We start from the raw sequence: 13,361 nt of genomic DNA, 5'->3' as shown, positions 1-13,361 counted from the left end.
TTCTGAAATGTTTAAGAATTAGTGTCTCCTGATATTTTTAGCTTGAGGAATGCGGAGTGAAATCGAGGATATCCAGCTAGTTGGATATTATCATATCCAACTTCCTGCTAGTTGGATATTGTCATCTGATTTTTCATATTGTCAACTTTCTGAAACATCTATTTTACTCTCTGATAGCCTTTTGTATGCCTTTTAGAAGAAGTATTAAAGAAACCATTAAGCTTGTAATTCGAAACCTTGCTATAAAGATTTGAATTGCATATGCTTTGCTTGCATCACAGATTTCGGTCAGTTTCACCTTTCCAAACTTTACAACAGTCTAACTGTGTTCGCACCTATCCTCAAAGTAAATCTAGATTCTCCACATCACCTCGGGAACCAAAGATGCCAGCTTTTTGATTCTTGTTTGATCATATCTCAATTATTGCCTCTGTTAAAGGTATGATACAAATATTCGCTTAAAGGTCGCCCTCAATAGAGACGCTGGTCCCATTTATGATGAAATTGTTAATTCTGATCGTTTTTACATCCGTCCACAAAATTATATTTCGCAATGAAATAGATCTAGTCCAGGACTTTTAGGGTTTGACCCGGACAAAATTGCAATATAAACGAAAATGGTACCAAAATGATCAGAAAAAATTCTGTACAACATACTAAAAGTCCCCATAAATCCGAGTGGGGCGAGTACCCGAAAAACAGGGGGAAAGGGGGAAATGCGGGGGAAAATGGGAAAAATGCCGAACATGCCCAGAAAATAGTTTAAAGTGAGTTTTCTGGGGTTTTCACATACGCTGATTACGAAATTGAAATCTAAAATTCAGTATAGAAAAAGAGTACTACGGAAAACGGGGGAACAGGGGAAAGAGGGGAGAAAAGAGAAGAATACAGGGTAGGGGTAGAAAGCGGTTTGAAAGATATTTTCTGGGGTATTCCTATCTGGTGATTACGAAATTGAGAAATAAAATGATATAGAAAAAATCGATTAACATAAAACGGGGAAATGGGGGGGAGGGGAAAAGGGAAATATACAGGGTAGGGGTAGAAAGCATGTGGAAATGTGTTTTCTGGGGTTTTTCTATCTGCTGATAACGAAACTGACCCCTAAAATGAAGGAAAGAAAACGAGAACCATGAAAACCGAACAAAACTGGAGGAAACAACGGAAAAGGGGAAGGGAGGCCTGACTCCTGAGCCAGCTGCTAATGGCTAATAAGTAGGCCTATGGACAAAATAACTCGCTTAAGTATCAAACTTTTACTTTCTTGAATCACAGACATTTCTTACAACCATTTGAATTACTAAACATAAAGAAAACAACCGCTTGGCAGTTATATATAAAATGGCTATTATATGTAAAATTTGCACTTTCGAAGGCAGTATAGTTGACTTGAAAAACACAGCATTGATATCACTAGTCGAGCTCCTCTTCTTCGACAATCTCGTTGTCCCTGTTCAAACAGTTGATACCCTGACATTCTCCGCACGCGAACGTACACGCTAATTCATTTTTCTTGCAGCTGCATCGCGAGTTCTCGCAGCCGGTCTTACAGTTGCATCTCACGACACTCAAAAGAGTCTGAGGTGCGGGCAACAAATGGGTCATCACAGGTGAGTATTTATGGTCTCTGAGGACCCAACCCCAGTCAGCCGGGTCGAGGTCAGCTGGTTCCCCTTTCCAAAGGGATACCTGGAGGCGCACTCGCTGGGAGTGGAATGAAGCTGCAGCTTCGGTTGGCGGAAGCCTTTCAGGCTTAACAAACGCCGTAGTATTAGACGAAGAAACTTTTTCCAAGAAAATTCGATGTCGCAGCTTAGTGAGATCTTCGTTTGGTCGTGCTTTATACAAGCTGAGGAGAAGATATTCACCCGCTTTCACAATTTCATCTTTGGACGATGATTCATCCAGAAACACTTTGCATTTTTTTCTGAACACTTCGCTCTTCTTCAAAAGAGGTAGCACAGCTTGCTTTCCAAGTCCGAAAACTCGTGAGGTCGTGTCACATCCCAAGAGTGCGTGCCCTACCAGAAGCAGCCTGGGTACTTCTCCCATTTTTTTTGCACTTCGTTGAGGCACCAGAACCGTGTTATCGCTTCTTTTGCGTTCGTTGACGATTCGAAGTAAAGTGTTTTTGCATTAGGCGGGAGGTGATACAAGAGTATAATCAGAAGGTCAGTGTCGTTGCCAAGAACTATTGTTTCAGAGTTTTCTGCTTTCGTTACGGCAGTCTTCACAATTAGATAGTCAGCATCGTCCTTCGCATGGACGACTTCAAATCCTTTGGCTCTGAGTTTTTCCCCGATGTAGCTTATAATTCGCTGTTTGTTCTGAGAGTTGCTCAAAAACTCTTCCTTCTTTTTCTGGAGCTTCATCCCTAAACTGAAATCGATCACTTGATGCTGGCTTCCCTTACACCGTCGGTTGTGCGTAGCATCTTTCGTGGCTGGACCAGCGCTGTATCCATCGAAGACAACAGTAGGGGAGGTACAGTGTCGAGTAACGAAACTAACATAGCTGTCACAGATTGAATCATAAGTATCACCAATCTTCCAAGGTACTTGCTGAAGCAGCCAACCTCCGTCAACTACAGTGACACGATCTGACACTGGCAGGTGGTGAATCGAGTCCGTGTTCGCTTCTTTCCATATTGCTTTCGCTAGTGCAGGTTTGTCTGGCTGACGCATTATGCCAGGATTCTCAAACAAAGCGGGCGGATAACTGCACAGTTCGTAACGTAGAGTTTCTGCCATGTCATTTTCAGGTGTATGGGCAGATGTATGCTTAATCTTGATAAAACGCAACTAATAACCATTAATTCGGGCACCCAGGGAAAATAATGAATTAAACTTGGCTTAGTACTGAAAGAAGAGTTGCCGATACGCAAAATTATGCTTGACTTAAAAAAAAATCTCGTCGTACCTTGATTTACCCTGCTACCATGTCACATGTGTAAGCATCCACGCAGACTGGGGACTATTGGATCCGCTAGATGTCATTCCGTCAGGATAGGTTTTGTCGTCGGCACTGGAACTCCGCGGTGACTAGTCTACCTTGCTTCTCTTACTGGATGTCGAATTAGAACAGGATTATGTTGACGAACCCACGCGCTTGTCGATAACGGCGAGGAATACGGAATAATGTAATTTCAGTATTTTTCCGTATTTCTTTCTCGAATTTTTTTTTGCCTTTTCCGAACCTATGGGGTAGCCGAACCTCTATAGATCTCCTGTATTTGTTCTCGAACTTTGTTTTAGATGTCAATTTTATAATCAGCAGATGGAAAAACCCTAGAAAACACATTTCCACATGCTTTCTACCCCTACCCTGTATATTTTCCTTTTTCCCCTCCCTCCCCCCCATTTCCCCGTTTTATGTTAATCGATTTTTGTATATCATTTTATATCTCAATTTCATAATCACCAGATAGGAATACCCCAGAAAATATCTTCCAAACCGCTTTCTACCCCTACCCTGTATTCTTCTCTTTTCTCCCCTCTTTCCCCTGTTCCCCCGTTTTCCGTAGTAGTCTTTTTCTATACTGAATTTTAGATGTCAATTTCGTAATCAGCGTATGTGAAAACCCCAGAAAACTCACTTTAAACTATTTTCTGGGCATGTTCGGCATTTTTCCCATTTTCCCCCGCATTTCTCCCTTTTCCCCTGTTTTTCGGGTACTCACCCCACTCGGATTTATGGGGACTTTTAGTATGTTGTACAGAATTTTTTTCTGATCATTTTGGTACCATTTTCGTTTATATTGCAATTTTGTCCGGGTTCCACCCTTTTTTGAGCTAAAAGTCCTGGAGTAATCCTTTGCATTGAAATAGATCCTGGCAAGTAATTAGCTTTTAAGAGTGCTTTACGTAAGATTAAATACAAAAAAAAACTATTTTTTTTTAACTGAAAGTAAGGAGCGACATTACAACTTAAAACGAACAGAAATTACTCCGTATATGAAATGGGTTGTCCCCTCCGGAATCCCTCGCTCTTTACGCTAAAGTTTTGAATTGTTTTAAAAAGTACAACTGTGGCAAAGAGTCAAACTTTAGCGTAAAGAGCGAGGGATTGCGGAGGGGACAACCCATTTCATATACGGAGTAATTTCTGTTCGTTTTAAGTTTTAATGTCGCTCCTTACTTTCAGTTAAAAAAATAGTTTTTTTATTTAATTTCTGAACGTTTTTTGAATTAATGCATGTTGGATTTTGGCTCTCCGCACATAAATTATTAGAATGAAATTTGCATATTAATTTTTTTTTTTGGCTAAATGGCTTTCTCTTAGTTCTGATCAGACGATTTTGAGAAATAAGGGGTGGGGAAGGAGCCCTTTTGCCCTCCAACTTTTCGGTTACTTAAAAAGGCAACTAGAACTTTTAATTTTTAACGAACGGTTTTAATAGTAAAAAATATACGTAACTTAAGAATTAACTTACGTAACAAAATTTTATATCTTATAATTTTATTATGTATATGAGGGGATTCGTCCCCTCGTTAATAACTCGCTCTTTACACAAAATCTTAAGTTAGACGAAAATAGCGACGAAGACCACACTGCCTTTCCATAACCAACAAATACAAAGTAGAGACAATAGGGAAAATCTTTTCAAGACAGTGTCAAGAAATCAGTTTTCAAGACATTTACTCGCCAAAGAGGGGTCTATCAAATACCTTGCGATTGTGGAAATTACTATGTCGGCAGGACTCATCAGAATCTAGACAAACGGTTACAACACCATAAAAATGACATAGACAAGGCCTTAATTTCAAATAGTTCCAGCAATTCCTTTGATTCTGCTTTAGGTTGGCATATATTTAATAATCCGTCCCACATCTTACTTTTTGAAAACTCTTCACTCATCAGTAATGATTTGGGGATAAAACAGGTGGTTCGAGAATCAATCGAAATTAATCTCAAAATAAATAATAATATTTCTTTGAACAGGGACTTCTTTATACTTTATACACTAAATTCTTTATACTCAAACTTAATTAGCAATGATCTAACAAAAATTTTACTAAACCGATTTATAATAGTACTGAACCAACTACGAAAAGGCCTTTGAGACCGGCTGCTAAACAAGTACGATTGGCATTAAGAAATTGCATCTAATTATTTTGTTCTCTTTAGCTTGAATGAGTTTATATTCTCATGTCATTCTTTTCGCCAGTCCTGGTTGAACTTAGTTGAAGTAAGGATGCTAGGGCTATTTTTAAAAAAAAGTTTTAAAAAGTGTTTTTAATTGTTTAGTTTTAATTCTCACAATTTGATGTAAGTTCATTTATATATATATATATATATATATATATATATATATATATATATATATATATATATATATATATATATATATATATATATATATATATATATATATATATATATAGTTTCTCTCTTATTCTTGTATTGTGCTGTAGACGGCCCTTGGACATAGGGCCGAAATATTCACGGAACTGATTTCCAATGTCTTAAAAAGATTTTCCCTATTGTCTCTACTTTGTATTTGTTAATCTTAAGTTTTGTCCCAATTCTTTAAGAATAACCCCTTAATCAGAAAGGCCGTAGAATAAATAGTTTAAATTACTAAAAATACTTTAGCATAAAGAACGAGGTATTTATCTTATCCTAAATACCTCGCTCTTTATGCTAAAGTATTTTTAGAACCCCTCATATGCGTAATAATCTCTGTTCGTTTTAAGTTTTAATACTAGTCCTTACTTTCAATTGAAAAAACTTTTTATGTTTATTTTTTCATTGTTTTTTTTTCAAGTAATGCTAGAAAATCCCGCGCCCTTTTCATTGAATGTCTCTTCCCCCATGACATATTCCTCCAAGGAAAGATCCTCCCACATAGCCCCCTCCCCTCAGCCCCATCCCCAAACCAAAAAAATCCCACTGAAAACGTCCGTACGCTTCCCAATAACCATTACTGTATGTAAACACTGGTCAAAGTTTGTAACTTGCAGCCCCTCCCCCAGGGACTGTGGGGGAGTAGGCCATCCCCAAAGACATAGTTATTATGGTTTTCGACTATGCGGAACAAAATGGCTATCTCAAAATTTTTGATCCGTTGACTTTGGGAAAAAATGAGCGTGGGAGGGGGCCTAGGTGCCCTCCAATTTTTTTGGTCCCTTAAAAATGGCACTAGAACTTTTCATTTCATTAGAATGAGCCCTCTTGCGATATTCTAGGACCACTTGGTCAATACGATGACCCCTGGGAAAAAAAAAAAAAAAAAAAAAAAAACATATGAACACGCACCCGTGATCTGTCTTCTGGCAAAAACTACGAAATCCCACATTTTTGTAGATAGGAGCTTGAAATTTTGGCTAAAGGGTTCTCTGATACGCTGGATGCGATGGTGTGATTTTCGTTAAGATTCTATGACTTTTATGGGGTGTTTCCCCCTATTTTCCAAAATGAGGCAAATTTTCTCAGGCTCGTAAGGTTTGATGACAAAGACCAAATTTGATAAACTTACATATTTAAAATCAGCATGAAAATCCAATTCTTTTGATGTATTTCGTTTACTATTGAGCCAGGTCGCTCCTTACTACAGTTTGTTACCACGAACTGTTTGATAAAACTGTAAAATGTTATTTAATCTTGTTTTTTTGTTGTTGTTTTTCAGTTACCCTACCCTTTCCGTTACTCTGAAAGAGCCATTTTATTTTATTTTTGTATTTGGTTTTTATATTTTCATAGGCATTATTTTGCACAGAGGACGGTAAAGCGGGTGTCTTGACCAAAATATTTTCAAAGTTTTTTAACTTTTGCACTAGCAGTTGTTGTCGTTATTCTCTCTTTTTTGCGATTTTTTTTTCTTTTTTGCACCCAGTGTGTCGTGTTTTTTTTTATTCGTGAAATATCGATTATCCTTCCTTGAATTCTATTAGCCTGAAGGGATTTTTTTTTATTTTTTATTTTTTCTATTTTTCCCAAGACCACACTGCCTTTTCTGTGAAGAATCAAATAAGAGCTCCAAATAGGAACAGGTCCGTCATTAGACAGTGAAACAAATATATTTCTTAGTTTCTATACTGATGATGATGACTGACTATGTCATCTAAATATCTAGAGCTTTTGTATGTATTTGTTTCACTGTCTAATAAAAGGACCTATCCATGTTTGGAATTCTTATTTATTTTGTCATTTTTCTAAAAATTTAATTAACTAAAATAAGACCAAAAAATATACACCTAAGAATTAATTTGTATTAGCCCCTGTTTCTTAACGTTGTTCCCTCGCACTAAATAGACTAATAATGTATGTAACAACCATTAATACCGATTTGTTGTAGCATCGATCCACCTGGGGCTAACATAGCACAAAGCCCGGTCAGATTCATGGCTATATTTATCTAAAGGGTGGCCGCTACAGAAAAAGTCACAATATAAATTTATACAGTAATACAAGCTCGTCTTCTCCTCCATTGAAAGACTTTGGGGCATACTGAGGCCAATTTTGCCTCCACAGATTCTTAGAACCTGTGGAAAAAGATTCGAAAAGCCTGTGAAATTTGTCATAAATCTGTGACCATTATTAAAGCGTGTTGAGGCCATTTTACTACTGTTTACTTTTAGTCCAGTTTTCATTGACAAATTTTGGGGTCTTGACCAGACAAGACAATCTATATTTCGACAAATCTGTCAACAAACTACCTGTTTTCATTGGTCAAATTTTCAGAACCTTGTGCCAGAATCTGTCACTGAAGACTGAACTTTTGGTACTCCGAAGACACAGTGCTAAAACATTACTAGTTGCTAGAGTAGGTGCAACAAGGTCCGACTGGTTGCAGTGACGGAATATATAATTTGCTTGATTTCTTGAAAGAAGTGATGAAAGCAAACCAAAGTAATAATCCTCTCTGCTTACCTACCAGAGTAAGAGAAAATCAGTAAGAATATTTTCTAACGTCGTTCAGACCTTATGAATAACGGTTACTCCGTAGTAAAAGAACAAGGTGCGAACTGTCATAGCTACTTTTCAGTTATTTATAAGATACTATAGTAGGAAGGTCTGAACACTTTTTAAGACTATGCCAGTGATCAAAAAACTGGAAGTGCGTTCAAACCCTAAACTACATTGACTCAACTACAATGAAGCCAACTGTAGCTCTGACCGTAGTTTTGCCGTAGTCCTATCCCTATTTCATTGCAGTCACAGTTGCAAGCAATAGAATTAGTCGTCGCAAGAAGTCGCAGTCACAATTAGTCACAGTCGAAGCCGCAAGTAGTTGTAATTGAAGTTTCAAGTAGCCCTATCCCTATCAAACTTGGTCGTAAAGACAAAAGTTTGCTTCATTAACAGAGCAGGAAAATGTTAGAATATTAAACTCTCGACCCCTTTTTAAAATGTCAATCAGTTTTTTTCTACTGCAAGATCCCCTCCAAAAAACTATGTAAAATATTTGTGCTAAAAACACACACACACACCCACACAAGAAAGGAATAATACAGAAATAAGACCACTAGATTTTGCCTTGGCCCGGAAATGTAACAAAAATTTAATATAATGAAAGTTTTCTGTCCCTAAGCAATCTCGTAAGGATTCCCTACTCTTCTCGTTTGAAGTACAGACCCATATTCTACTCACGTCGGATCGTAAATGAAAATGACGCACAACAAAACTAAAAATTAGAAGGCGTGTTACATCGAGCATCACAGCGAATTACAAATGCAAATAATGCACAACAAAATCTGTCGTAAGAAGAAAAGAAAGAATGACAATCTCAACGCTTCACAAACTAAAATGATGCACAACAAAATGTGTGGTTAAAAGTGGAAGTGGAGTTTGAGGTGCTAATTGACTGGTGAGTAGTAGGTTTCTTACCTGTACATTATTTTAATTGCCTTAATGCATTTGGAACAAACTCTCGAAGCTTTTCTCTTGAAAAAAAGGTGTGGCCAAGAAGCATCCATTTGAAGGTTATTTACTTCCTCTGTCCCCATCAAATACTTTCTCTTTAAAATCCCTTGAGTTGGACGCACTCTATCTTTGCTTAATTGTCATAACAAAATCGAAAAAAATGTCATAACAAAAGAAATCAGAAACTTTCGCGCAAAGAAGACAAATTAGTAAAAAGTTTCTTACCTATTGACAAATTTTACCATGACATGACAATTGAATATAATCATAACATTAAATCTACATGACATGACATGAAATTTGCCATGACAATTTTTGCAATAAAAAAGAAAACGAAAGTAGAGGCAAAAAGAAGATGCGTGGTTAATATGTTTCTTACTATTGTATATTATTCTTACCTGCACTTTATGTTGATTGTCTTAATTTGGAATTTGGAGGTAGCTCTCTCAGTCCCTACTCAAAACTAGTGAAACTAGTTTTCACAAGTGAGACTAGTGAAAAACTAGTGTGTCAAAGCTTTACATTTTTTTTTTTTTTTTTTTTTTTTTTACTTCCAAATATACCCTCAGCCAAATATAAGAAGTGGGTTTTGCAGCACCCATTTTTACCCAAAGTTATACGAGGATTTATATTAAGCATTATTATGAGACACAAAGTGCGTTGATAGCCCCTCGTATACCCTCTCTTAGCCATTTCCTTGTAAAAAAAAAAAAACAGTCATGTTTTATCTTGTTTTACTCGTTATGAGCCCCTTCCCCTCTCCTTCTCTTCTCGCCAACCTTTTCGCTAAAAGTTAAACATAGTATGCCTAGTTTGACGTGGAATCACACAAGTGTTTTTGCTCTGAATTGATAGAGGCACACGCTGGTCCCTTAGTCCCTTAAGCATACGGTTCTCACCTCTTGCAATTTCAACCCATTTAGTAGAATGGTTGTCTAATTAGATCTTTCCAGACAAAGAATAGCTTAGGCCTGCTGACTTTTAATTCGTATTATTTCGAGACCTAAATAGGGGATAGTTTGCACTTTAATATACCATGGCCACCCCGTCCTTAACTTTGAAGTGGGAAAGGAGGTAAATCAACTCGTTTGAAACAAAACAGCACAAGTTTTTAAATGTGTATAATTTCAGGCTGATAATAAGCCTGTGGCCCCACGAAGTAACATCCGCCTTCATCACAAAGATTGGTTATCTGTTTCACTTGAGGCACTAATTGGGCCCTCAGTCCCTCCCAGACCAATTCCTTTTCCAACTTTTTGGTCAAGAGGCAGGGTTGCATTTTTGCTACTGCTGTTCGACTAAAGATTCTTAAGGCATTTACTTTGGGCCCTTGTATGAGAATTATGATATTCTAAAACCCATTTTCAGTCTATTCTAAAACGCCTCACATCTGATTGACCCTTATGGGGTAAACAATTTTAGCCCAAGATAATAGAGGAAATCGATTTTCAGATATATATGCCACTTCCGAGTCCCACCTATTTTCTGCACAAACTTTCACTTTATTGCAAAATCAAACAAAGTGGTCTTCATTGATTTATTCTGGCCTTAGATTCTGAAATAATAGAGATCTGTAGTATGGTAACAGACATGTAAAAGATGACAGGTCTTCATTGGGCCAGATTCAGGAATCTGTCGATGAAGACTAAAGCATAAAGTAAACTGCAGGAAGAAGGTCAAACAGGCTCTAAAAATAGCCACAGGCAAGGCCGTATTCAGGGCAAGGGGTTTGATCTCCCCCCACAAAATTTTTAGTGAATTTACATTTGATACAATTTGAATTTTTCCTTTTTTTGTTGAAAAGGAAACGATTAAGGAAACGGTACCAAAATAATTTACTGTTTGTCAATTTCTGCTTAAATTTTCCTGTTTTTTCAAAATATTTTCTGCAGTTTTATTCATATAAGTTTACATAAGCGTCTTTTTGTGCTAATAAGTCCACTAAAAACCTCGTGCTTATTTGTTATTTTGTTGTTGTTTTTTTTCAGGAAGTTGTTGTCGAATATAATCATCCTACTTGCATCTTAGATAAGGACCGCATCCGGATATACTCAAGAAACTTTTCCTCTGTTCCTGGATTTGAATACCTTGTTGAAACGCCTCTTCCAGAGCGCCAGCGCTATATCACATATCCATGCAGCACATTTGACGAAAACTTTGACGAATATTGTTTCACCTACGTTAGTGCTTCAGCTGATGGTTCTTCAACTGATTTGATAGAGAAGTGTGTTCCAACTTGGGCAGACTCAGGTAAAACTAGAAGCATTTTAAATATTGCTGTTCAAAATCGGAACAAAGATCTATGACAACTAGCAGACCAACAGCTCGTGGACCTTAGGTATAGACATCCATCATCTATGGGCTTTAAGTGAAAATCACTTCATTCATTGATTCACCAGTAGGCCCATGAGTTTGTATATTACTGAAAAGTTCCGACTTTCAATATAAGAATACGCAAGGGATAAAGAAATAAATGTTACCCAAGCCCTAAGTATTGGCTGTTCTAAGCTCAGTAGCTTTCTTTACCTATTGATATTTAAACCTGAAATCCATAGTTCCTTTCAGTGGTCCTCCACTCATAAGAGAAGCATAGGAGGACCACTGCTCCACTTACCATCCATAATAGCCAGAAATTATTGATAACCACCATACAGACCTTTAGCGGTCAGTAGATCCATGAGTTTACAACACCACAGAGAAGTTTGAATATATATTATATGAATATACTAGGAATGATTGATTTTGAGTTATTGAAGCCTGCGGTAGTTACTGCCTAAGGCTCAATAGTTAGCTGTACCTATTGATAACCATTCCAGCCTCATTCTGTTGTTCCTTAGTAGTGCGGCTCTATAAAAAATTTAAATACATTCCCTGTAAAAAATAGTATCAGGTTAAGAGTTAACTCTAATATTTGCTAGTCTCGAGAGTTAGTCTCAAGTTAAGAGTTATCTATAATATTAACTATAATTGAAATAATAATAACAATAATAATTTACTTATTACCCACAAAACCCTTATACAAGCATTAGAATGTGGAGTAAAGAAATATTAAATACATACAATAAATACATAGCATAAAAAAAAAAAATGAACCATAGAAAATATTTAACATTAAATACACACAAGAAATCAAATACACAAAAAAAAAATACAAAACAGAGAAAATATTAATTATGGAAAAATTTGATATTAAATACAAAGAAATTAAATTTATTCAAAAGAAGAAATACAAAACAGACAACCAACAAAAAATATTAGCTATGGAAATTATTTAACAAGATGACAATGAGGAGAACGTCGATCAAGAGCAGTACCCAAAAGCTGTATGTGTAGCTTTTCCACTGCTTTCCTATTGCATTATCGTTAGTTCTACTACACTGATGAGTAGTTTTTCAAACTTGCAATATCCTTCCTTTTTCATATGTCCCAAAAATGAGTTCCCAAAGGAAGAAATGGAACCTAATGTATCTCCAACTGAAGATCTTTGACGCTTTCAAATGAAAACCTTAAGCTTAGGTAAAATTAAAAAGGTTAAAAACATAATTTCTAAGCGTAAGCTTTATACAGTCGGGAAAACTGGCCACCCATACAGAGGAATAGTTTGACTTACTTGACTTACTTACTTGACTTAAGTCTCCTGCCGGGCACTGCTCGGCGTAGACACTGACGTCTGCATCCTCCGCCCACTTCAGTCCATGGTGAGTATTTGCTCTTTGCCCTGTCTGATGTTTGCCATCACCAAGAACTCGGACAGGCTGTCGGACCAACGTTTCTTCGGTCGGCCGCGATGTCTTTTCCAACCAGCTTTAATAGGGTTGAAGTCATAGATCATCTTTGCGGGTAGATGTGGTGGCATTCAAAGCAGATACCCGAACCATCGTAAGGTTAACTTGGCTGCTTGAGTCGAAAACCAAGATTGCTTTGTGAGCTGCAGAAGCTTTTCATTGCTGACGAAGTCGGACCATCGTAGGCCCTCAATCCTCCTCAGGCTCTTTGCATGAAATACGTCTATTTTCTTGAGGGTTGCAGCTGATTCTTGCCATGTCTTAGCTCCGTAAAGCATCACAGCGCCAACTAAAGCGTTGAAGATCCGCAGTTTCGTTGGGCGACTGATGTTTGGTTTTTGTCAGAGGTGACAATTCAGTCTACCCATGACAGAAGACGCTTTAGAGGAATAGTTTGGTTTACAATTTTTCTTTCCCAAGATTTTTCCAAAGACCCTACTTAAACAATTTGAATTTAAAAAGCATATTTTGATATCTTATGTTTCAATCTTCCCCTCTGCTCCATTTAAAACTATCAAATATATGGATCCTAAGTAGAAGTGACTTGCCAAAACAGCTATGACCAACATTTCACGATCTTGTCAAAAATTTTAAGGTTTTTACCGAGTTCGAGGTCATATGTACTTTACTATAGTTGTTTCAGACACCCTATCAGAATAATTCAAAATTTAAAAAGCTCCTTTTTACATTCTTTTTTCATGTTCCTCCCCT

The 13,361-nt window shown here is 37.1% G+C and overlaps 1 protein-coding gene across 3 annotated transcripts in view; it reads left to right on the top strand.

The window, feature by feature from the left end:
* The window catches only part of LOC136038882 (uncharacterized), a 154,398-nt gene that overhangs the window by 99,324 nt on the left and 41,713 nt on the right, over nt 1–13,361 (top strand). For all 3 annotated transcript variants that reach the window (XM_065722347.1, XM_065722349.1, XM_065722348.1), the window contains one exon: nt 10,854–11,115. In XM_065722347.1, coding sequence (XP_065578419.1) covers nt 10,854–11,115 — 262 coding nt within the window. The remainder of the gene's footprint in view (nt 1–10,853; nt 11,116–13,361) is intronic.

The sequence above is a fragment of the Artemia franciscana genome, chromosome 18 (assembly GCF_032884065.1).
Source record: "Artemia franciscana chromosome 18, ASM3288406v1, whole genome shotgun sequence".
NCBI classification, from domain to species: domain Eukaryota; kingdom Metazoa; phylum Arthropoda; class Branchiopoda; order Anostraca; family Artemiidae; genus Artemia; species Artemia franciscana.
Note: the sequence above shows the minus strand (reverse complement) of the source record. Positions and strands in the feature narration are given on the sequence as shown.